At 42.1% G+C, this 25417-nt stretch overlaps 6 protein-coding genes across 11 annotated transcripts in view; 2 read left to right on the forward strand and 4 right to left on the reverse strand.

The window, feature by feature from the left end:
• Positions 1-8984, forward strand: part of LOC122536169 (unc-112-related protein-like) — a 38705-nt gene extending 29721 nt beyond the window's left edge. Inside the window, exons 2-8 of the mRNA XM_043668316.1 lie at positions 4017-4250; positions 5044-5306; positions 5653-6072; positions 6709-7134; positions 7304-7516; positions 7586-7822; positions 7907-8984. Of these exons, the coding sequence (XP_043524251.1) occupies positions 4017-4250; positions 5044-5306; positions 5653-6072; positions 6709-7134; positions 7304-7516; positions 7586-7822; positions 7907-8113 (2000 nt within the window). The 3' untranslated portion in view covers positions 8114-8984. The remainder of the gene's footprint in view (positions 1-4016; positions 4251-5043; positions 5307-5652; positions 6073-6708; positions 7135-7303; positions 7517-7585; positions 7823-7906) is intronic.
• On the reverse strand, positions 8164-11090 carry LOC122536176 (testis-specific serine/threonine-protein kinase 1). Of its 2 annotated transcripts, XM_043668327.1 has the most exons (4): positions 10641-11090; positions 10213-10386; positions 9469-10134; positions 8164-9373 (listed from the first exon to the last, which is right to left on the reverse strand). In XM_043668327.1, exons 1-4 carry the CDS (start codon positions 10722-10724, stop codon positions 9203-9205), a joined length of 1095 nt encoding a protein of 364 aa, XP_043524262.1. In that variant the 5' UTR covers positions 10725-11090; the 3' UTR covers positions 8164-9202. The 2 variants fall into 2 exon arrangements, with proteins under 2 accessions (XP_043524262.1, XP_043524261.1); XM_043668326.1 differs by lacking the exon at positions 10213-10386.
• A 131-nt stretch (positions 11091-11221) lies between these two features.
• On the reverse strand, positions 11222-12484 carry LOC122536179 (40S ribosomal protein S25). Its single transcript, XM_043668333.1, has 3 exons — positions 12368-12484; positions 11730-11822; positions 11222-11540 (listed from the first exon to the last, which is right to left on the reverse strand). The coding sequence occupies exons 1-3, from the start codon at positions 12368-12370 to the stop codon at positions 11277-11279; spliced, it is 360 nt and encodes a 119-aa protein (XP_043524268.1). The 5' UTR covers positions 12371-12484; the 3' UTR covers positions 11222-11276.
• A 127-nt stretch (positions 12485-12611) lies between these two features.
• LOC122536174 (zinc transporter 7) lies at positions 12612-18760 on the forward strand. 3 transcript variants are annotated; one of them, XM_043668324.1, is made up of 2 exons: positions 12612-12760; positions 16016-18760. In XM_043668324.1, exon 2 carries the CDS (start codon positions 16058-16060, stop codon positions 17114-17116), a length of 1059 nt encoding a protein of 352 aa, XP_043524259.1. In that variant the 5' UTR covers positions 12612-12760; positions 16016-16057; the 3' UTR covers positions 17117-18760. The 3 variants fall into 3 exon arrangements, with proteins under 3 accessions (XP_043524259.1, XP_043524258.1, XP_043524260.1); XM_043668323.1 differs by lacking the exon at positions 12612-12760 and adding an exon at positions 15397-15580; XM_043668325.1 differs by lacking the exon at positions 12612-12760 and adding an exon at positions 15642-15731 and having other exon boundaries at positions 16018-18760.
• LOC122536178 (40S ribosomal protein S25-like) lies at positions 13283-14601 on the reverse strand. Of its 2 annotated transcripts, XM_043668331.1 has the most exons (4): positions 14587-14601; positions 14413-14495; positions 13778-13870; positions 13283-13586 (listed from the first exon to the last, which is right to left on the reverse strand). In XM_043668331.1, exons 2-4 carry the CDS (start codon positions 14413-14415, stop codon positions 13323-13325), a joined length of 360 nt encoding a protein of 119 aa, XP_043524266.1. In that variant the 5' UTR covers positions 14416-14495; positions 14587-14601; the 3' UTR covers positions 13283-13322. The 2 variants fall into 2 exon arrangements, with proteins under 2 accessions (XP_043524266.1, XP_043524267.1); XM_043668332.1 differs by lacking the exons at positions 14413-14495; positions 14587-14601 and adding an exon at positions 14244-14266.
• A 1455-nt stretch (positions 18761-20215) lies between the features above and the next one.
• The window catches only part of LOC122536168, a 210390-nt gene continuing 205188 nt past the window's right edge, over positions 20216-25417 (reverse strand). For both annotated transcript variants that reach the window (XM_043668315.1, XM_043668314.1), the window contains exons 10-11: positions 22254-22463; positions 20216-21376 (exon numbers count right to left, since the gene is read on the reverse strand). In XM_043668315.1, the coding sequence (XP_043524250.1) occupies positions 20738-21376; positions 22254-22463 (849 nt within the window). In that variant the 3' untranslated portion in view covers positions 20216-20737. The remainder of the gene's footprint in view (positions 21377-22253; positions 22464-25417) is intronic.

Consider the following 25417-nt stretch of genomic DNA (forward strand, 5'->3'; position numbering starts at 1 on the left):
ACTTCTCAGAGAATTATAAAAGCGAGAACCAAAGAAAAGTAGTTTTTAACAATCCTCTTAGTGACCCGCGAGCTAGTACTAAAAAAAATAATGAACAAAATTTGACCTACTTCTCAAAAAGATTCGCCTGATATACAGGATATCCCTGCACGTCGGTGGTATAAACGAAGAGGAGGTGAAAAAAATGTGTCGAAAATCATTTCTCAATCAACGTTACGAATGATATATTAATGCTGTTAAGCAACGTATCGTCTTTCGATTTACTCGAAAAAATTTTATTCCTCATCTTTTCGTAGAGTCATCTCTATTACCGACGCAGGGACAATTGCCAGTGCATAAAATTTTCGTATCGTCTAATTGAATATTTCATACCGCCGGACAGACGTCGGTTAATATCTCGTAGTAACAGTGATGTCTCGACGATGGAGCTTCCAGCTTGGCGGCAGTTCGCGAGACAGAAGGACAATGCATACTAAACGCGTGGTTGGTAGCTGTACCGGCGTGTTGTAACATCGCCGCGAGAGCCACAAACAAGCCGGACGAGCGGAATGTGGCTCGCTGAGACGACACCGAAGTCATTCCCTTCAGCATTGTTCCCCATTTTTTTCCCCTCCCTTAATGCGAGAAACACGTCTTCTCGAAAGTGGAATTGCCTCGCGAGCCAGCTCCTCTACGTTTCGTCTCCTCTCGCAAAAGCGTCGAAGAGTTTCGCGCGGTCGTGATGTCGAAGATCTCCCCGAGAGAGTTCTAAAATTCGCGAAATATTTATAGACGGCATCTGCTCTGCACAATCGCAGGGAACCACAAGAGCTTTTCCCTCTTTTCGACGCCTGTATACGCTGTCGTATCTCGACGAGGTTGACGTAACGGTGCGTAAAAACCGCGTGGCACGGCCGGTCAACAAGATTGTCCCATTAACGGTACCAACCCGCGTCGTCCTTTCAATTCGTCGCGTGCCTCGCATAGAAAAGAGAGCTCCACTGACGCAAACCTCGTGCAAACGAGTACCACTTTGGAAAGGATTTCGCAATTTGTCGAGCAAATTTTGTAAAAAAAAAAAAAAGAAAAGGTACGTGTCTGGAGAATGTGGACTCGTGAGAAACCTTAGAAACGATACTCGAGCGCAAGATAGTGGCTCGTGACGACCAGGGAGCTAGGTGCTCGACATCGGTATATTGTTCTCGTCTTCAGCCTGCAGTGGCTGTGGTAAGTGACTGTTTCTTTCGGACGCGGAGACACGTTGTTGAACAACATGGCAGAGACACGCGTTTCCAGTCCTCGTCAAATCCCCAACGGCGAGCAATTTGTTTGTAAAAATCGACCGAGACATCGTGGGAGAGTTCAGAATTCGACTGACAATCCCGAGAAATGTCCGGCACCGTTTTCAGGACCATGTGTGGTTGGCCTAATGGTCACTTTAAACGATGTTCGGACGGGAGAGCGGCACGGATTTCGGGTGAGTCGTTAAATCGAGCGGACACGGAGCGGAACAGCTGTGGAAATTTGTTTTTCCCCAGCGACGTGCGAGCGTGCACGTGTGTGCGTGCTTGTCGCCCGTGTTTCATCACCGAGAGCAGCAGAAACGGACCGGTTTTCTCCTGTTTCGAGAGGCGGCGAGGGACGAAACCCCTTGAGCCAGCCGACACCCTTGTCGACGTCTTCTCGTGTATAAGGGGTTGCGTCCCATGCTCGGGTATCCTCTCTCTTCCTCCGCGATTGCGGGAAGTGGGCCTCGCTCGTGCGAAAGAATGGACACAAAAGGGACGGAGGGGGGCGCCTAGTCCCGGACGAATATCTTTGACTGCGCGTATCCGTGCACGTTGCCACGAAAGAGGTGTGTGCGTCTGAATTCACAAAGGTTCATTGTAACCGCACCTCACGAAAGAAACACGAAGGAGGTTGTTGCTTGTGCGACGAGTTCACACGCGGCTGGCAATCGAAGGGAAAGAGAAGAAGAGCCCGGCCCACTCGACATCGCTTCCTCGAGAGAGGAAGAAGGGCGTGTGCTCGAATTGTATGTCGTACATTCCCGTCGGCAGTAGAAACAAATGTACGTACGTGCGAGGAAGTCTTTCGCAACGACAAAGACGCGCGCCAGCCCCCGGGATCCTTTCATGTCGCACCCCATCGGCCGATTTTATCTCCGCAACAGTTACTCCGGACACCCGAGGGAGCGCAATTAGTGGATCGCGACGGATACCTTGACTCTCGGCAATTATCCGGGGCCTCCTATGTTACCCGGGGGAGGATAATAGCATTCCGATTCACAGTGCATGGTACTGGTAATATTGGACAGGGGGAATATTGGACGCGGTAGAGTCGCCAGAGAGATGCAATCTGTCTCGCCGAACCCTATACCGTTTCGATTCAATCGAGCTGCTCAAATTGCCAGTAAAAGCAAATTGTTACCTTTTTGAAGGGGTGTAATTAAAATTACACAAATGTAATGAAAATTATTCGGGTATAATTAAAATTACTTACTAATTTTAATTTTATTACTAATTTTTATTATATAAATAATAATTATTATAATATAATAATAATAATAATAATAATAATAATAATATAATATATTAAATAATATATATTATTATATATATAATATATATTATGATAATATAATAATAATATAATTTTATTTTTATTATTATATAATATTTCTTTTTTATTTTTATTATTACTAATTTTTATTATATAAAATTATATAATAATTATTAAAATTATATAAATATCATAAAAATTATTTGAACAAGACAGGATTTCTACTCCGAAACTTGGATGTAGAAATGTTACAATGCTGTGTTATCCACATTGCTTGATGTAGAAATGTTACAATGCTGCTCTTTTCTGCTGCATGTATTCTTTCCTATTTGTACTTTGGTCCCTGGTCGAAATACTTAGGATGACTCATATGTATCACCGATTCCTAACACAACGAGATCGTCGTTTGAGGAAAATGGAATGTTGCAAGAATCGCTGCACAGGAGTAGCAATAATCCGGTCTCCGCAATAATTCCGCGCGGCAATAACGTAAACAGGACGCGCGGTAGGACCCAACCACGTGGTCGTTAAGTCCATCGTGCGTAAATCATCAAGCGGTGCACCAGGCCCCGGATAGGAAGCGTCGTGAAACTCTGACGCACATGTCCCGGATACGGGGTCCGGGTACGACGTGGAGGAAAAAAAAAAAAAACACATGCATGCACAAACACACGTATACAGAAAGTTCGCGCACCGTTCACCGTGACAAAGTATCGTGACTCTAACGAGGATGGGGGTTTAAGGCTGCGGTCAGAGACTTGGGAAGTCGTACATTCGCGACCGCAAGAGAAATTAAATCTATGGAGTTATTGCGCGGAATGCCTCGAGTCGTCTCGTACGACTGGCTAGAAACACCGAGCGTTCTCGGAAAGGAAAGAAGAAAAATAAAAGAAACGCGCGAAACGCTGTTTTGCACGTTTACGAGAATCGAAACTCTGCCACGTCGCGATAAATTTCTTTCAATTTCCCTCTCAGAGCTGATTAGATCGGATCTTGAATAGGTTCGACGTGTCCACATGTAGCTCAACTTTATCGCTGTTCCGTACGTGTACCGATAGATCAGTCGAGGATCAGTCCGTTATCGTTGCCTCGAATCTTCAACGCATCCGGAGGAGAGATTCCCTCGGTATATTCCTCCCCAACAACAAGCATTAGGGGGTGTTTTCTGTTTCCGGGATCGCGAAACGGTCAAAGGGGCCGACGATGAAGGCAATAAACACGCGCGTCCACGGCCGCCATCTCGTTGGATCGTCATTGATCAATTGACGGTTGGCTCGCCTCCCTTTAAGAAGCATTAAGCAATCGGCCCCCCTCCGAGCTAATCGGCTAATCGACCGTGTCCATCTTCGTAACGCCGTGGAATTGGCCGTGACACACGTTCGCACACACAACGAAATAATTCTCCCGACGATGATACGTTCTTTTTGTTTTCTTCTTTTTTTCAATTTTTGCCGTTTCTGTGTGTTTCTATGCAGACATCGCCATGGACTGGTCGGATCACGCGCTATGGTGGCCCGAGAGGAATCACTGGCTCACCAGAACGAGAAGCACTCTGGATCAGTACGGTGTCACCGCGGACGCGCTCCTCCACTTCACGCCGATGCACAAAACTCTGAGAGTACAGCTGCCGGACATGCGATGCCTCGACTGCAAGGTCGACTTCTCTGTAAAGACGTTCAACGCCGTGATCAATCTGTGCAAGGAGTTGGGTGAGTCCTCGCTCCTCCGAGGCAGGCCTGATATTCGAAAGTGCCAAACGATCTCGACCAAGTCGGGAGGTCGAGCGTTTCGAAATGAGATTCCGGCCGCCAGGCGGCGAGTTCGCACGACACCTAGCCGTGACGGTGCTAATTAGTCCCGATAATGAAATAAAATTGTTAAATTCCCAGTCACGCGAAGGTCACGGGTAGCATTCGTGTCTGAAGCCGAGCGTGGCTGCTCTAACGGGCAGGTTTTTTTTTTTTTTTTTAATCAAGGAAGTGGTTCGCCGCGATAATGAAGGCATTGTACCGCACCGTCTTGCCTTCCACTTGCGGGAGAAAAAAACGTGCTGTCGAGAAAGTATTCTTCTTTCTTTTGTCGAGAGTGGCGCGCCGAGGAACGATAATTAATCGACACGGATTCGTGGGTAGCGATAAGCTACAGAAGGCCGGTAGAAATTGCCAACTCGCGAAATCACTTATCCGCGTTTACTACGATATGCCGGTTCTTGCCTTTTTCTTTTTTTTTTTTTTTTGTCCACGCAATCGCGATGGACAGATGACCTCGCCGATAGCTTTGCTCGTGTCATACTCGTAAATAGACACAGTAACGCGCGTTCCGCAAGAGCAATAAAACAAAGTACATACGGTAAAAAAAGCGTACGCAAATGATCAAACCGTGTACTACGTATTGCGAAACGCTACGTTCGATCGCGTAATCGACCATCGTTTGCGATCAACTTGCCTTGTCAAGAGACAACGAGAATTCTTTTAAAACGGACGGAACCCTCTCGGCACTCAGGTATCAGACATCCGGAGGAATTGTCGTTCTGCAAACCGCTCGAGCCAAATCACCTGAAGTACAATTTGAAAGATCTGCCGGCAAAGAAGAAGATCGAGAACCAAAAGAACGGGCATTGGAACGTCCCCGCGGACACGAACACGTTCATCCCGGTGAGCCAGAGTCCCAGAGGGTCGACGGGCAGTCTGGATCAGGGCAGCCCTTTCATGTGCGCGCCGGTCAACAACAGAAATCACAGCACGCCGATCAGCTCGCCCGTTTCGGTAAGTATTATACATACGGATCTCTAGAATCACGCGTCATCAGCGGGCCATCGGATGTATCGTGGATCTGGCCGATCGGATAGGATCGGGAATCGGACCTGTTATGGTAATAAATAACATCCGATCGAGCTGATTGCCGCGCCTATGATTTATCGATATTGGCCTATCATTACCGCTTGCGGAGTGGCTCGTCTCGGGAAGCTAATTTGCTTCTCGCGCGAGCGGCCCGTTTTTCCCGACCGACGGTGGTCATTAAGTGTATTTATTGCTCGACCGCGAGGCACGATCTCGCTCTCTGCCAGCGTGTACGCTCACGTTCCCCCCTCTTCCATTTGCTTTCTTCCAGCAAACCGGTACCTGGAAAAGGAACAACAACTCGTCGGGTTTTGGTAGCACCGGCTCGTTCAACGCCAACAACAGCACCATGAGTCTCGAGGTGTTGAACGGGGGATTGTCCGAGTCGCTGGCGCAGAGTCCGACCACCGTCTCGTCGGAGGTACGGGCGAAACTGGTCAGGCCGAAGAACCTCGTGGAACGCGCCAGGATGAACGTTGCCTGGCTCGACTCGTCCCTGTCGATCATGGAACAGGGGATACGCGAATTCGACACTCTCAGGCTGAAGTTCAAGTTTTACTCCTTCTACGACCTGAACCCGAAAACGGACGCTGTCAGGATCAACATGATTTACGAGCAGGCGAAATGGCAGCTGCTCGCCGAGGAGATCGACTGTACCGAGGAGGAAATGCTGATGTTCGCCGCGTTGCAGGTATTACTCCGTACACATGTACACAGACACACACACACACACACACATACTCCCCCGTTGTGCTTGGGACTTCAACGGGGTCCCATTATCCCTTTCCGTTTGCGGGAATTTGCACGGCATTTGCACTGCGATGGACCAGCTGCGCGATTGTTTACGCGGTTAATGTTTTCACGGTCCAAACATCCGGCGCTCGTCGGACCGGTTCGATCTATATATATTTATATATATATACTTACACACGTCCAAGAGTGTCAGGTGAGCCTCTGGTGAGCGACAGACTGAAATAGCTGGCGATGACACGACAGATCGCAGCGAAGCGTTCGTTTCTAAATTTGTGGGACGATCGAGAGGCTTATCGAGACACTTGGAAATAGAGGGCGTAGGAAAGTTAAACGAAGCTTTCCTGCCTTTGCCCAATTAAAGACGCTCGTCCGCCCCTGCGATAGATCGCCTCCGCGCGGCTCGCATGCAAATCTCGTTTCCTTAAACCGACCAACGACCAATCGAGAAAACGTTATTTGCCCGATGTACGCCCACCGACGTTTCTCGGATCGAATTAGATAAGAAACGAAGCATTGTATAGCCGAGGAACGAGACGAACGTCGCGTATATGTATATGTATTGCGTGATTCGCAGGTGCAAGTGAATCTTCAGGCGAGCGTGCCGCAACCAAGTTACGACAGCAATGGCGCGTCCTCCCCGGTCGAGGACGACATTGACGCAGCCCTGACTGATCTCCAAGTGACCTTGGAGGGCAGTAACATCAGTAACGGACCGAGTGACATCACCCAAGTGCCCGAGTTGTGCGACTACCTCCGTTTCTTGAAGCCGAAGCGCTTCACCCTGAAGGCGTTCAAGCGCTACTGGGTCACGTGCAGGGACCTTCAGCTGAGGTTGTACAAGAGCCGGGAGGAGACGCACAGCGAGTCGCCTGCCCACGTGATCAATCTGCGTGGATGCGAGGTCACGCCTGATGTCCATCTCTCGCAAGGTCGCTACGGGATCAGGTTGGAGGTGCCCAGCGCCGAGGGCATGACCGAGATGTGGATCAGATGCGACAACGTGAGTTGTGCACCCATACCCACTCTGTCTCTGTCCTCGCGGTTTCACGCCGACGATTGCATTTGAAACTCACTTCTAATTAGCGACCGTTCGATCGAGCGATTGCTACTGTCACGCGGTATCTCAGTTGCGTGTGGGAATTACCGAGTTTCTCTGTTGCACGTTCCAGGAGCAACAGTACGCCAAATGGATGGCTGCGTGCAGATTAGCGGCGAAAGGGCGTTCTCTCGCTGACGCCTCTTACGAGAGCGAAGTGAACAGCATCACGGCCTTTCTGCAACTGCAAAGGCCCGCCCCCGCGCCCGCGATCAATCCCAACGCTCTCGACATCGTGCCCGAGGACTACGTTGCCCCTCGATTCGCCAAGAAGTTCAAAGGAAAGGTACGTCGCTTGTCTCTGTAGCTAACTGCCGTTTTCGGTAGCTGATCTCTCTTCCTTCTGTATTCGTAGCTGGTACAGAGGATTCTGGAAGCACACGCCAACGTCAAGGATCTACCTTTAATCGAGGCCAAATTGAACTACATCAAAGCCTGGCAGTCTCTTCCCGAGTACGGAATCTCTCTGTTCGTGGTCAGATTCACTGGTAAGAGCAAGGACGAGCTGTTGGGCATCGCTAATAACAGGCTGATGCGAATGGAGCTTCACAGTGGTGATCACTTGAAAACTTGGAGATACAACACGATGAAGGTGAGAAGATCAAATCTGTATAATATAAACTTGTCAAGAGCTTGTCAGGGGCTATGTACCATCGAGTATATTCTATTTACACAGGCATGGAACGTAAACTGGGAAGTGAAGCACATGATGGTCCAATTCGAAGAGGCGAAAGACAATATTGTCTTTGAGTGCCAGTCCGCGGACTGTAAGGTCGTCCATGAATTCATCGGAGGGTATATATTTTTGTCGATGCGATCGAAAGAGGCGAATCAGACGTTGAACGAGGAGATGTTCCATAAATTAACCGGTGGTTGGGTTTAAAAATCATGGGTTTCTCTTTTGCGACACTTGCGGTCGAGGTGTGATTGTGGAAATCAATTGTTATTGGTGAAAATGGAAAGCTCTGATCTGAGATACAATGCGACGTGTTGGCTGATATTTGTAAAAAAAAAGAAAACAAGAAAAATACTTAAATTTATCTTTAGACATTTTGTTATAGTATTTGTAAATAGAGAAATTGTATCGTCTGTATACAACTGCCGCGCTCGTGACGAGTGCACCTTTTATTTCACATAGAAAATGACGTTCTTAGCGAATTAATCGTACAAGGGTTGATTCATTGCAACCTCGAGGTAAAAGATCTTTCGTAAAACAATACGCGAGTTACTTTTGTACATGATCGCACGGAATAGTTTTGATTGTCTAAAGTTTTGTAATAAAATATAAACGTGGAATGTGTATCTTATAAATGAAACACGCACAAAATCGACCAGAATAAACCACGCCCTTCTGTACACGCGATGCTGTTGATTAAGGTCATAAACGAATTAATATTTTTACAGAGACAAGTATATTATATTAGAGCTGCCCTCTAGACTCAACCTCACTAGATAATATTCTTTATAATTTTTTCGATCGCCCAAGTCGATCTCTCTCAGGCAATGTATATGTGTAGTTTTAACATCCGGGGGTGCTATGCTGGGTGAGATTGACACAGATGTGCGAGGACATATTGAATCGTGTAAATTATTTGTTGTTTTAATGTAAAACTATATATATTAAAGATATTTACTTGTACCGTTACTTATTATCTACTTATATTATGCCACGTCGCCGAACGTGTAATCAAAAATTATAGTTTTGTATATTAATAGATGTTAGTTGTACAATAAACTTAATTATTATCATTTTCTTCGACCGTTATTCCCGATTTATAGAGATCGCGCCGTTCACAATCACCCACCATTAAAATTGTGATATTCTTTATTAAAAGTATGCGTTATTAAAAATCATGTATAGATCAACAATCATCGGGAAAGTAAAGAAAATGCATTATAAACATTCGTGTGTGTTCGTTGACGTTCGAACGCACGAACGACGCTGGTTCATCCTTGTCGGTCCTATGTTTCTTCATTCAATAGCGGACAACTGTGTGTTTCTTCCCGCATTGTTCGTCTTTACGGCAGTACCATGATTTTGATTCTCAGAGTTCTTGAATGACGATAGTCCTTTTAATACGACGGGTATGTTGCAACCCCCTGCAGCCCCTGCTCCAACCAAATTTCCTCCGCCTCCGCAAGTCTGGTACAAAGCAAAACGTAAAATAGGTGCAATCGTATAACGTGTTGGAAATTTTTTGTTCGTTTTTTTTTTTTTATTTATTTAAGATGAATCACCTGCGCGTGAATAGGCGGTGCTGAATGTACCAATCGACCGGTAAGAGATCCAAGCTTCTCTTTCTTCGTGCGTACCCACTCATGGCTCAGAACCCTTTCTAGCGTTAGCCTCAAAGTAATGTCCGGTTCTAGAATGTGTTTGACGATGCTCTTTGCCAGCGCAGACACTGTTTCCCGCACTCGCGACCGAAACATCCAGTTCCTCGACATCTGATCCTTCAACAGTTTCTTCAAGTTCGAGTCGTCGAAGGGCATCGATGCGTTTAACATGATAAATAGAATTATGCCGAGAGACCAGACGTCCGCCAGTTTTGGGTTGTAGGGGGTGCCGGAAACAACTTCCGGTGCAGCGTATGCCGCGGAGCCACAATACGTCTCGCTGAGAACGCGTCTGCCATCGTGATCAACGCAGAATCTCGCGAAACCAAAGTCTGCAAGCTTGACATTGAACTTCCTGGACAAGAGGATGTTCTCGCATTTCAGATCACGGTGGGCGATGTTCTTCCCGTGGAGGTAATGCAGACCGGAAGCCATCTGTTTGAACCAGAGCTTCGATTGTTGCTCCGGTACGACACCGTTCCTTTTTACAAAGTCCAGGAGATCGCCATTGTCCGCATACCGCATAAATATGAAGATTTTTGGACCACGCTGCAATATACTGTGCACCTGTAATTTTTTTTTTTTTTTTTTTACATACAATTAAACAGCATATTCGTCTCGTTTCCTGATCCGTCCTGATCTTACTTGAATGATGTGAGGATTTTCGATCTTTGTAAGGATTTCGAGTTCACGAGGGAAGAACTTATCGAGGAAATCAAGCGGCGCTTTCTGCTTGTCGAATATCTTACAGGCTAATCGCAATTTTTTCGAGCTCGTTCCGTCCACGTATTCTGCCAGATGTACGGTCGCGTACGAGCCCTAACATTTACAAAATTCCAGTTTGCCTTCGGGAATGATTATTCAATGAAATAAAACGAGTTCGAGCTGCAAGAACTAAAAAGTACAAAGAACGCGTAATGGTTCTACGAAGGAGGACGAGAACGCGAGGCAACGTACAGAGTTCAAAAAGAAACAGAGAAGATAATGTTGTCGAATGAACGCAAGAGGCGGGTAGAGGGGAAGTGAAAGAGGTTAACGAGCAGGTGGGTAATACAGGGTTGGAGGTAAATAACCTGTCCGATTTTTTTGCCAATAAGATAGCCCCGCTGCTCAAGAGCGTTCACCTCCGAATTTCGGGGGCTGAGTTGCGTGGCCATGCCAGTGGATCTTCATTGGACTTTGGATCCTGATAACGGATAACTGGTTCTTCTTCTTTGTTCACACACCCTTTCGTTCCTTTCCGTTTTCCCGCACAAAAAGTACGTGTTCTTATCGTTCTTGTACTTTGTATCGCGGCAAGTTTTTCTATCCTTGAGGCCTACTCGTACCTTCCTTGTACGTAATTCGACCAATTTTGTCGCCAGAGATGTTGCAATTCGCGCTCCGCAAGGAGCCGAAGGACGCCTCGCTGAATATCACGTCGATGAACCCGAGTCGGGGAATCGTTCTGTCATTTCAAATGGCTGTGTGCACTAGAATTTTGAGCGTCGACACCAGCTTGTACCTGGTACGGAACGGGCAGAGGAAAAGATCCGTGTCTCATTCGAACACAGCCATTATATTTAAAAACAACGAACGATCGATTCGCGAGCGCGAAGGTATTCTTTGTTCCTAACTTCGTTCCGTACGTATTCGATTAGAAAATAAATGAGTATTTGGATTTATTAATATTTTTTATTAAACATTATTATATATTGCGTAAGAACAAATTACGCAGCCGGATCATCACCTTTAGTAGTGCGCGTATAAATTAGTTGCGCATGATGCTGTACAACTTGTTTAATAAGCCCTTTCTGCTGTAATTCAATCAAGGCTCGCCTCGCAAGCGATCCACGAATCTTTAATCTTTCGCTAACGATGGAAGGTGTGATCAGCTTGTACTGCGGCACTTCTTTGAGTAATTTCTCGTACGTACCTTTGTCAAACAATACTTGATTGTTTAACTTGTCACGTACTTTTCCTTTGGACCACTTCTACAAAAGAAAGAAAAGGAAAAAAATGTAAATATTTATTTGGTTCCAGTCTTTTAAATATACTTATTAAAACCAATAATCAGGCTCATTAAATCAGCTTTATACTTCCATTGTTTATCAAGATTCCAAATGTTCATCATCTAATATATTTGCAGATTAACCTACGATGTAAACAATTATCATACAAACCTTCTTTTTGGCTTTACCACCAGATCCACCTTCCTTTTTCTTTTGTGTCTTCTGTGGTTGTTTCGAAGACCCCTTGGTATCTTTTTTGGGCGGCTGAAATACAAAAAAAACATTAAATCAATTGTCCGCAATACAAATATAATGGAATGATATTGGTTATTAATCAGATTCATTGAATCAGCATTATGCATTATGTACACAAACTAAATCAAGGAAAAATTTTTACATTAAAATATTAATTTACGAATAATTATCTTTCAATAACTTCTCAAAGTGTCAACAAAACAACAGATCAACGATAGAGGTTAGAATTGCCATGTAAACGAAATCAAGACGAATTCTTATTTCTATTTGTAGAAATTGGCAGTACGCACAAATTACTCTCGATCCTTTGAAACTAATTAAAATATTTTTTAAACAAACTGAATGGTATTAAAATAAAATATCTCGATTGCCTCGTATAGACCATGTGGATGAAATTGTTAAATCGTCAAGTCTATAAGTTTATTTTAGTCGAACGTGAAATTTGTATGAAACTTTTAATAAATTTTTAAAATAACATTGCACTACACAAAAAAGATCTGATGAAACTATTTTATTTAATTGTTAAAGATAGAACACATTTCACAAGTACGCACCATGATGGCAGTCGACTCAGAAAGAAAAAGGAAATGAATGCAACGCCATCTCTAATGCTTATGACATTCAATGCCATTTATTTTACTACGTTAGTCAATACCACTTTTTAAGAAAGAAATAGAAAGTTTGAGAAACAGTCTAATGATGAACAAATAAATTGATTGTTGAAATCAATTTTTTTATCGTAAAATATCTGAGACGTATCACATGATCTTACAAGAATATCGAATTCAACTCAGGAGTGGCTGTAACGCGTGAAGCATGGCGCTGTATTTTTGGATCCCGGTTTTTCAAATGTTTGACACATTCACAAAATGCATTTGCGCAAATGATATGTTTTAGTGTAATTTAATCAACTTCGAACGTCTATTTATATTTAGTTTTACACGGAAATTTTTTTCTCATTGAACATTACTGTATGAAAGGTTAAGACCATTCCGTGTCAATTGTGCTTTTATTCTATGTAATATTTAAGCAAATATATGGACACAACTGAATTGTGCGATTAATTGTAAACAAGACGTTTTATTTAGAAATTCGATTTTCAACATTGTTAATAGATGTCATGAACAGATAAGCTAAAGTGCCGTTAATTAGCTGTACTTGTGTTTGTCCATACGTTTCCAACATATTTTTAGTCTTATCTTGCGAATGTATTTTTCATAAAACAAACTTTTTATTTAAATGCTTATGTTAAGATGTGAACACAGTTAATTAAATGGTTTATTCGGGAAAATTGTATTGTAGTATAGAACACTAAAGTTTAATTGACTGAAAAACAATATTTTTATCTTGTACAATAATCTTTATTACTACAAACAAGATTGTGCCAGAGAAAATGCTTCCACTTTCACAGAAAGATTCAAACAATCTTGGCAACAGAACAAAGGAGTGGATTTGAAAATAAATGAGTATTTGAATTTATTAATATTTTTTATTAAAAGTAAGAATAAATTATGCAGCCGGATCATCACCTTTAGTGGTACGCGTATAAATAAGTTGTGCATGATGCTGTACAACTTGTTTAATAAGTCCTTTTTGTTGCAATTCCATCAATGCGCTCCTGGCAAGTGATCCACGAATTTTTAATCTTTCACTGACAATAGATGGTGTGATCAATTTGTAGAGAGGTACTTCTTTTAGTAATTTCTCGTATGTGGCTTTGTCAAACAATACTTGATTGTTTAACTTATCACGTACTTTTCCTTTGGACCACTTCTACAAAAGAAAGAAAAGGAAAAAAAATGTAAATATTTATTTGGTTCCAGTCTTTCAAAACATACTTATTAAAACCAATAATCAGACTCATTAAATCAGATTTTTACTTCCACCGTTTATCAAGATTATAAATGTTCATCATCAAATATATTTGCAGATTAACCGTCAATGCAAACAATCAACATACAAACCTTCTTTTTGGCTTTACCACCAGATCCACCCTCCTTTTTCTTTTGTGTCTTCTGTGGTTGTTTCGAAGACCCCTTGGTATCCTTCTTAGGCGGCTGAAATACAAAAAAAACATTAAATCAATTGTCCGCAATACAAATATAATGGAATGATATTGGTTATTAATCAGATTCATTGAATCAGCATTATGCATTATGTACACAAACTAAATCAAGGAAAAATTTTTACATTAAAATATTAATTTACGAATAATTATCTTTCAATAACTTCTCAAAGTGTCAACAAAACATTAAATCAACGATAGAGGTTAGAATTGCCATGTAAACGAAATCAAGATGAATTCCTATTTCTATTTGTAGAAATTGGCAGTACGCACAAATTAATGTCGATCCTTTGAAGCTAATTAAAAGATATTTTAAACAAATTGAATGGTATTAGAATAAAATATCTCGATTGCATTGTATAGACCATGTGGATGAAATTGTTAAGTCGTCTATAAGCTTATCTTGGTCGAATGTAAAATTTGTATGAAACTTTTAATAAATTTTTAAGATAATAACATTGCACTACACAAAAAAATCCGATAAAACTATTTTATTTAATTATTAAATATAGAACATGTTTCACAAGTACTTACCATAATAGTAGTCAAAACTCAAAGAATGTAGCGACCGATCTCTACTTTCGAAGTGTAGGAACTGCAGTGAGTAAGGTAGTAATCTGTTCACACAAGAGATAAATATATATTTTTTGGGGAATAGTCTTTGGTGAACTATCACAGTTATGCGTTTAGTGATAATTCTACACTTACAAATGCTAAGACGTAGGGTATTAATGTTTCTTCAATTTCTTACTCAAGTAGCCGAGGCGATGCATAGGTGACAAAGGCTTTTTTCCTCTTTTCAACCAGGTTTCATATTCACGGTTTGCGAAGGAGGGGAAAAACTCCTTTTCCCGAATTTTCCCGACTTTTCTCAGGTTTTCTAGTTTTTGTTAAAGAAAGATATCGCTGCTAGTTTTCTTGTAAACTCACCTTTCGACGGGAAGATTGAGCGGCCTTAGTGGCGCTGATTTTAATTGCGTGGAGATAGCGGTCGCGACAAATGAATTTAGATCAACGCCATCTATGTTCATTAAATCGTTCCGTCGTGAGGTATTTCCGATAAACAATAGAATATTTAAATATTGTTAATAATTTAATTATCACTATGGAAATGTTTACAGATATTTATATATATTGTAACCATAGTAGAAATTCATTCATTCGTTATTTAATGTTAGTTATTTGATATTTGTTATTTATCATTTATCATTAGTAATTGTATATTTTGTTACAATTATAATATTTTTATATAAATTAAATACGGAATTACTATTTATATTTGTAGTACTATGATTGAGAACAATGATCAACATAGGCACTACAAGAAAAAGGAAATGCGTACAATGCTATCTCTAATACTTATGACATCTATTTTACTACGTTAATCAATATCATTTTTTAAAAAGGAAGTAGAAAGTTTGAGAAACAGTTTAATGATGGACAGATAAATTAATTTTTGAAATCAATTTTTTTATTGTAAAATATCTGAGACGCGTCACACCATCTTACAAGTAATATCGAATTCAACTGTCAGTCACTCAGGAGTGGCTGTAACGTGAGAAGCATGGCGCTACTCCGTGTGTTTTTAAGCCCCGGTTTTTCACATTTTTGACACGTTCACAAAATGCATTTGCGCTAACGATATCTTTTAGTGTAATTTAATCAACCACGAACGTCTATTTATATTTAGTTTTACACGGAAGGTAATTTTTTCCTCATTGAACATTACCGTATGTAAGGTTAAGACCTTTCACCGTTGCGACGTGTCAATCGTGCTTCTATTCTATATATTTGCTTAACATTTAAGCAAATATACCGAGACAACTGAATTGGCGATAACGTGCTGATTAATTGTAAACAAGATGTTTCATTTAGAAATTCGATTTTCAACATTGTTAATAGATGTCATGAACAGATAAACTAAAGTGCCGTTAATTAGCTGTACTTGTGTTTGTCCATACGTTTCCAACATATTTTTAGTCTTATCTTGCGAATGTTTTTTTTTATAAAACAAACTTTTTATTTAAATGCTTATGTTAATGTGAATACAGTTAATTAAATGGTTTATTCGGGAAAATTGTATTGTAGTATAGAACACTAAAGTTTAATTGACTGAAAAACGATATTTTTATTTTGTAGGATAAACTTCATTACTGCAAACAAGCTTGTGCCAGAGAAAATGCTTCCACTTTCGCACAAAGATTCAAAGAATCTTGGCAGCAGAATAAAGGAGCAGCTGTTGGGATGGAAACGTCTAATATTCTCTGACAAAAATACCAGGAATTTATTTTTGTTTCTTTTATTAAATTTATCCTTTGCCTGCATAGAATTGTTGTATGGAATATGGACGAACAGTTTGGGTTTAATATCAGATAGTTTTCACATGTTCTTTGATTGTACTGGTTTATTATTCGGTTTGGCTGCATCGGTTATAACGAAATGGAGGGCAAATGAAAGATACTCCTACGGCTATGTCAGAGCAGAAGTTTTGGGAGGATTTGTCAATGCCCTGCTTCTATTCTTTATTGCTCTGTTCATCATGTCGGAAGCTGTGGAAAGATCTATTGAGCCTCCAGAGATAAAACACGAAAGACTTTTGGTCGTGTCCATTATGGGATTAATAGTTAATTTAGTAGGAATGTATGTGTTTCGTCATGGACATGGACATGGCCATGGAATGGGACATGGTCATTCCCATTCTCATTCTCATGGAAGTCACGCGCATTCTCACTTGAACCACAGCGACGGCCATGATCATCATGATATTGAAATTGATCCATCTTTCAGTGGTACAAATTCTCAGATCATGAAGGGAGTTTTTTTGCATATTTTAGCAGATACTCTTGGATCTGTAGGTGTAATTATATCAGCAGTGCTGATGCGTTTGTTCGGTTGGTTTATAGCTGATCCAATTTGTTCTATGCTGATCTCAGTATTGATAGTTCTAAGTGTGCTGTCTTTGATGAAAGACTCATGGGAGATATTGATGCAAAGACAACCAGCTGCGTTGGATCATATTCTGCCACAATGTTACAATAAAGTGACACAATTGGCTGGGGTATATAGTGTGCAAGAACCACATTTCTGGACCCTGTGCTCAGATGTGTACGTCGGTTGTTTGAAATTGGAAGTTGCTAGAACAGTAGAGCCTAAGTACGTCGTAGCACACACTCAAATGATTTTCCAAGCAGCTGGAGTAAGGCATTTAACTGTTCAGTTGGATTACGCACCTATGTGATCTATGAAAAGTACGCATGTCATAAAGTGTTCTTATAAGTGCTCCAAGACTATACTGATTTGTGGAGTTTGTCAAAAGCAAGCAAGAAATATTGCACTTGTGCAAAATATTCTTGCCATTTTAAAATTGTGCAGATACCTTATTCTAAGCAACAGTGAATATCACCTTGGTTTACAGATTATCTAGAAGATTTATCCAAGTTGAAAGAAAAGAGGAAAGAGCTATAAAAGCTTGCTATACAAGATATTTCGCCAATTTCGTCAAGTTAATGCATTTTGTGATTTGAATTTATCGCGAATGAAAATCATCGATTTCATTTCCTCCTAATTCTATTGTAAATACAAATATTTGTTCATCTGTAGGTACCTTCCATAAAGTTATAGGTTACCTTTGTTTACAAGAACTTTGTACAATTTGTCGGCCAAGGGTCGCACATAATGTTTTATATTATCTATTGAAGTTTTTATATAAAAATGCATTTAAATGTATTTTGAAAGATCGAAGGTGCAGTGGATTACATCTTTTTAGCTTTACAAGGCTAATTTGAGCCTATAAAAATGTTTTTACTACTGTCGCCTTTGCTACCGCATTGATTTATAATACAATTCGACTAAATTACTGATTCGATTATCATGGTCAATTGTGCATAAGATAAAAAAAGGTCATATTCGCACATGAACAGTGGCCATAATCATATGCAGACAGCTGTAGACAGCTAGTCACTATTATAGAAAATGTGAAATATATGTTATATATAAATACAACTTTAAAAAAGTGTAATATAAATCAGTAATTTTATGTTTAAACAAAGTTGTGCTTTCCTTATAATTTACCATACTTTTGATGTACTGTCCGCGTTAAGTAGATTCATCTCATTGGCAATAAACGCTTAACGCGCTGAAGATAAACCTGTCATGGCAATATACGAGTACATATTTGTATTAATGAATCATCCTTTGTATTAATGAATCCAATCGATAAATTGCAAGTAATATGAAAATACTTGTAATCGTGAATTATGGAGTTTCTTTAAACGACAATGAAACTTTCTTCGCATCGTTTCATTTAATTGCACATGGACGAAATAAAACATGAGACAATGTCATCATTTCGAAAGCATGATCTTTTACATTTACATTTATATGCCGCTTCATGTGCACGCAAAGAGTCAACCATTTGTTCATCGTTTTTCTTAGTGTTGCAACACATTCTCCGAAAAGTGACATTATCAAATTAGAATTAACGGCAGATTTGTAAGCATAAATTGTAAGCATGACCAGGAACATTCCATTGTAGTCGAAGTATATTATTTGTATACTTGAGATTGTGATGATGTAAGCCAAAATATAAGTATCGATAGGACGGAATGAAACGTCGGTAGAAATTATACAGAATATTTAGTAATAACGTAGAGAAGAATTTTTTCTATCGAGTTTCTGTACCACTGTACACTGAAACGACCGAATTATTTGCAGTCCTATTCGATGAGATTACTTCTACGAAGAGCTATGTATGTATGTAATTTCCCAGATGAAAGTCGACATTGTTACGTTTTATTAACACGATTGTATAAACGAGAAATCTGGAAGAGTACATCTCCGATATCGGCAGCGTGTAAATAATAAAGAGAACCACTTATAACAATCTTCGAGTACTTCGTTCACGGTCCTTTTACCGTCCGTTTTACGGTCCATTTATCCTTTCAGTGAAATATATTTGTAGAAAATTAAACAGTTGCAGATTTAATCGGAAATTGATACCAAGGGTTTTCAAACACATATTACATTTATTTGAAGGATATGTATACACATATAAATACATAAATATTTATAATAAAATGGCTGAAGCTGATTCCACACGATGGAACAACGTTGAACGCGTCGAGTAACGCGCGCGCGCGCGTATGATGCCAGCTTCAGTCTTTTGCCGCTTGAATTTAGTTTATTCCTTGAAACGGCTTCGCAAAATTTAACAGATCGTATTTTCGATAAGGATGCCTTTGTGTCTCGTGCGGTGTTTTATGTACATAACAAACTATCAAAAATGAAAAATTGTATGGAACTCTCGTCCCTGCGAGGCTATACTTGCCTATCTAAAAGAGAATCAAAAACTCTGGTACCTCGCTAACGGTATTAAAAATCGAGTGAACACCGTGGAACTGCTTTCCGTACAAAGCTGAACTGAAGCCGATCGAACTTACTCGTTGATTTGTTTCGCGTTAAACTTGTTTCTTCCCCCTTGTTTTTTTTTTTTTTTTCATTATTATTGTTATTATTATTTTCTGTAAGGTGCATGGCAGTATCATAATTTAATTTCTGCTCGGAAATTGGCAAACAGATCGCAGAAAATCACAATCTTGCGCTCTAGATCGGTATCGCGCTTATTCTAAAAAATAACAAATTCGTGATATAATAATGGTCGCGATTAAACTCTACATTACGATTTGGCAGTTGTATGTTGCACGTTTTTTTGTTGTTATTTACTCGCAGAGATATACGCACATATGTTTTGATGTACCTCTTCCGTTTCCTTATTTTTATACAATGTAATAGCCATCGTTTTCTATTTAGCATGTAATCGCATAATTCTGAAATCCGAGGATGTCTGTTTCTCATTGGATACGTATTTTCTTTCTACCCGCTACTATAGAATATAATTTATAAAATTTCATCAAGTCTCCAACAACGCGCCATCCGGTTAAAGCCATTTCACTCTTGGATTGCAATTCAATCGATCGTAACATTTAATAATCATGATCAGAATATACTAATGATCGTAGGAATAATAATAATAATAATAATCGTAGCAATGACAATAATAATAATAATATATTACTCTGAATCATATCTTACAGTCCATCTAACAACAACGAACGTATCTAGTTGCAACAGCCTCTTTCTTTTTTTTTTTTTCTCTTATACGTTTTTAAATATTTCCTTCGTTTGGTCTCGCGATAAATTTTTATTTCGCTTTGTGTTTATCGATTCCATTTCCTTTGTTTGCTTATTCCTTCTCTCTCTCTCCCTCCCTCCCTCCCTCTCTCTCTCTCTCTCTCTCTCTCTTGAGAGAGAGAATATACTCTATCTTTTTTTTTTAAACAAAGATCCTATCTCTACGATTTCGACATTTTTCTGCGTTTTTAACGGACCATCAAGAATAACGCTCGAGCTAACAACGCTACGATCTATTATCTATATTGTTATGAAAGGGACGATGCGCAGAAAAGGAAATCACAGTAAGACGAAAATCCACAAAGTGTCGGCTTCATTCCATTCTTTCCTCCTTCATTGTACGAGTATTTTTATTCTATGCCTTTTACGGCTAACGTCGTCGATCTCGTATCACTCTCTCTCTCTCTCCATATATAACTACGCGCTTATATTCTCGCGTTAGTCGTTCTGTTAGCCTCTTTCTTCCTTCCAAGATCCGTTTCACCGGATCGTTCACGGATACTCGGGAGTCACGCGCAACCAACACATCGAACATTGCCTCTTTCTATATCTATTTCGTTCATCTACGGATCAAATTCCAATCGTTATATTTCTATGATCACGTTCTTTCGTGGCCGGACAATCAACAAGTTTCAATGTCAGCGACAACCAAGGATGCTCGGACGAATCCTCACTTCTTTTTGCTCTTGCTATTCTTCTGGATCTTCGTGATCTTCAGTCTACAGTTCGATCCGCCGGTGTACACGACTTCCGCTCTTCCCCCCTCCTCTATCGCGGCAACCAAAGCCTTCACGGACTTTACGTGCACGTCTTTGGCGCTGATCTCCAACGATGTACCTGGGAACCGATCTCTCACGCATTTTCCAATACTCGAAGCTTGGCTCTCCGTCAAGTCCACCCCGTCCAGACAGAGCCAGGTCAAATACTGAAGGTGCGTGAGGATCGTCTGGACGAACACGTGCTCCATCTGCACCTTCTTCGCGCTGTCGGTCACGATCAGTCCGTTCGCCTTCAGGAAACTCAGGTTGCACAGCTTCAGGTATTTCGCGATCTGTCTCATCGTCTTCTCGCTGTCCTCCAACGTGACTCGCCAGAAATTGATCCTCAGGGACTGTAAATTCCGAAAGTGGGAGGAGAGGCAGGCGAAGAATTGTTGCAGGATCTTGTCGTCGATGAAGAGCAACGACCCGCTGCTGCCTCCTATGGTGGACTTGTCCAACGAAAGGTCGAGCTCGCTGAGAGCGGTGAAGCCCGCGAGGAATGGCAAAAGAAGCGGCCCTCGTAGCGCCAGACGATCGTTCACTGTCACCTGGAATCAAAAATAATGCTGTGCACCGCTCTGTTCGTAAAAATCCGGCTTCCCTTTTTCTTTTTTTCTTCGACCGGGGGGGAAAATTTTAAGAGAGAAGATCGAGTGAATCTGTCGAGAAGACGAATTTCGAGAGTCACCGTACGAATTTTGATCAGTCCATCCCTTATGGGACGGAATGAAACGAAAGTTAAAAGGAACCGGTTGTCTTTCGCGTGGCGAAATTTTTCAAAAGATTTGACGCAACGAATCGAGGAACGTAATATCGATCGTCGTATCGTAGTTGGATTTACGACGCAACAGAGAACGCCGAGACCAATCTATCGCGGTCAGAAACGAGCGCTGACGCCAAACCGCAAACGAATCATCGACGGCCTCGAATTACGAATCGGCGAGTTCGACTGGACTCGAGTGTCTGGAACATGTTGTGTCGCGTCGTGTCTCGCGTCGAATTCTCCGGCAACTCGATACGTCGACTCGAATTCTCGTTGGTCGGTGTTATGCCTTGTTACCTTCTTGTTCTGGTGCACGCGATACCAGTATTTAGGTATGTCGGGGGGAGGGTCCTCGAAAACGCGGAGATACGAGAGTTGCTTTTAGGTCAAGTTGGAGTTGCTTACAACTAGATATCGCAGTCTACGTTACGTCGATACGGTCCAATTAACCTCTCTATTTATGGCACAAAGAGAAAGAGGGGATCCACTCGAAACGCGGTGAGAATTCCTTGAGAACGGAGAAGCATCCGCACGGTTTCGACTCGTTAAAGACGGTCGGTGATTTGATTCTGCGACTGCGAAACTCGCCGAGAAGGAGAAGACGGAGGGCGGCTGCTATGCTTCTCGCTCTCTCGGTGGTCTGGAAAAAGAGGATTACTCACTTGAAAACCGGCCAGCCTGAGAAACACAATCGCGGGACAGGCAGGAGGCGGTGCGGCTCTCAACAGCTCGGCCCCGGCGTCGTCCCGACGTCCTAATCTCGACAAAGGACCCTCGTGGACGGCCAGATGTAGCCGGGCGTTACAAAGGCTCAGCTCGCGGACGCTCGTGTATCTGAGTAGCTCGGAGAATACTGCTAGGCTCTCTGATTCCTGGAACAACCATCGTGTCTCTTACATTTTTACGCATCCTTCCGGCCGTTCAATTCCGCCAGTAACACTCCAAAGCTAAATAAAGTCAACGTGGAAATTTCGTTTTGTCAAATCGAATCCATAGGACGCGACATATCGCGAGGCAAAGGTTTGATATCAACGGAATGCCGGAAATCTGCCCGTGCGAGATCACATCGCGGGTCTTTGATCCTTGATGGGTGGCGGCGGTCTCCATTATTAACGAAGGACTGCTGAACGGCGTGAAACGAGGAAGTAGCTTGCCTGAGAGCGTCGCGACGTTGAAATCGCTCGCGATATTACGTTGCCTCGGCGATGAGACGAGAACAAAGCGATGTGTGCAGGCACAATGGCTTCCGAGATTATAGGATCGCGTGCGTCGCGCCGACGTGCGACGCGAGACGAAGCACCGGTGACGACGACGTTAAAGCTAACAAGCTGCGACTAATCTCCAAATCGGGTTTGCCATCGCGTCGCTTTGCTCCTCGACGTTTTATCACTCGTTTCCCTTCGAATGCGGCGCAACGCCCTGGAAATCGCCACGAAGAACGAGAATCGAAATCCCTTCCTCGCGGAAACGATCTTTCTCTCTGGATGAATGCCAGAACGTGGAAATCGCAGTTTTGAAAAGCAGTTGTCAAGTGACGAAATTGAGCCGAGCTACGTTTCCACTTTACCCCTTTTGCTTCGAAGAAGAATCCCGTTTTCACGATAAAATTCCCAAACTGGGAGAAATTCGCGGAGTGGAACTTTTAACGCGGTTCGATGAAACTGTACGACGAATCGATACAAGAGGAATATTTCATGAGGGTGAGAACAGCCGGTGAAAACAGTTACTCGGCAAACGAGCCGCGATTTAAAAATGTTTGCCCGATGATCGACGCAACAAGTGTGTCGCTCGGTATTTTAATCGAGCGCTTCTATTTCGTCGGCGTTGGACCGAAATTAATCCGTCTACAGCTGCAGAAAGAGGATGCCGTCGTAATATTTTACCACGAGACGTATTAAAACGGGGGGGATATGCTCGGCAAATCCTTTCGCTTTCATTCGTCCGAGGGAACGTCGTCGCAGTCTCGTTGTTGCTCCATCTTGTTACTAACCAAGTTTCGCGAGTTTCACGATTCTTTTCTCTCGGGATTATTTTCGCCTCGCGCTCGAATCCAAACGGTGTTCGGCCCTTCATTCATTCGCGCGAAATCATTTCACCGCGGCAGATTTGCGCGACTCGCTTTCAGCAGAGAACGTTGCCTTTCTGGTTTGAATAACGTCGAGAAAATTGGCCAACGCCGGTGTGAAGACCTTATCACCTCAAGCTCAATCAAGATCCACTACTGACTCAGAAGCCAACCCAAGAAATCAGCAGATGTTCACTAAACAGTCTTATCATCCAAATCCAGCCAAGGTCCACTACTGACTCAGAAACCCAAGAATCAGCATTATCACCCAAATCCAGTCAAGGTCCACTACTGATTCGGAAGCCAACTCAAGCGATCAACAGATGTTTTCCAAATACACGATACCTACTTTTTCTACTTCATAAAGTCTTATATATACCCAAGCTAAACTATGAATAAAAGCATTTCTTGTTCGCCTTCTCGCCAAGTTTACTTCTCTAGTTTGTGCTCCTTCGTTGTTATAATCATACGTGATAATACGCGTCGGTATTTGATATCAAAAAGTGTCATACTTAGAATATTAGAGTTTAACTCTAGAGTATTAACTTTCCTTAAAGTCATCGTGGTAATAGTCCCGTGACACCAGGAACGAGCGCCGGCTGAACGCGATAACACCTCGCTCCACGGCGAAACGTAATGAACCTCCGCTATTTGTCGACACGCCGAAGAACGCTCTTTTGTTAAATACTTGCCAACGAAACAGGAATTCCTGCGGTGAGTCGGTGATTCGAGGATGCGATTAAATCGATTGAATTCTACGAGTTTTCAACCTGTGCTTCTGGAGGGACTTTTGACGTCGAGGTGCATGGAAAACAAACGAGAGAGATCAAAAGGGGAGCTTCCGGTGTACAAATTTAGATGGCTCGTAGAACGTTCCTGGTGCTTGGAAACACGAAGTCACAAAATTACCTACTTCGCGTGGTGAAGGATTTCGATGAATCTACAATGCCTTCGTCTTAATGATTGGTATCGCGTGACTTTCAACAGAAGAGAGTCCCATCGGTCGCAACTTCTGTCACGGACACCGAGAACGTCGAAATCAGAGGTCGTACTACGCGTGAAAAGCAAGAGGTGGTCGACAGCAGGCTCGTGCTTGAAAATTGTTTTTCGGCGATAGTCATCGGTTGATACGTAAAGCGATAGTCCGGTCGAGTATCTGGTGAAAAATACCAGAGTGGCCGCATAAATTCAATGAATCGGCAGCCGTGGCACCATTCTTTTTAAATGGAAATCATCGCAGATCGTGACAGGCCGAACAATAACGTCGCGGAGCGCGGCAGCGAGGTGGAGAGGGATGACAGAGGAGCATAGAGAGGAAGAGGCTCGAGAGACAGAAAGACAGAGAGAGAACTTGAACGAGCTGCATTGTTTATAATCACCCTTGTGCGTGATTATATTAAACCTGGCCGGGTTCGTCCCGCTTCATTGTTTCCGTGCGTGATATCACCCAGCCATCGGTAGGATTTTACGGTTCCACAATTTATCCTGGATATTCTGCGAATTATGCGCTTGCCGAGACCCCTGCCCGCATTTCAACCCGCCACCAATCCCTCTTTCTCTCTTTTCGTGCGTTACTGCACGTTTAGTTTTCGTTACCGATGCGATTAAACGATCACGTTCCGCCATCGGTCCGTTGATAAATCCATTCCGAAACTGACGATGAGAGCCGCCAGAGTAGGGACACGATGAGAGGCAGTCGACAACGTTTATTTTTTTTTTTTTTTTTTTTTTTATCGGGCTGCAATTTCTGTCGAAACGAAC

This window comes from Frieseomelitta varia, unplaced genomic scaffold, assembly GCF_011392965.1.
Source record: "Frieseomelitta varia isolate USP_RPSP 00005682 unplaced genomic scaffold, Fvar_1.2 scaffold_805, whole genome shotgun sequence".
Lineage (NCBI taxonomy): Eukaryota > Metazoa > Arthropoda > Insecta > Hymenoptera > Apidae > Frieseomelitta > Frieseomelitta varia.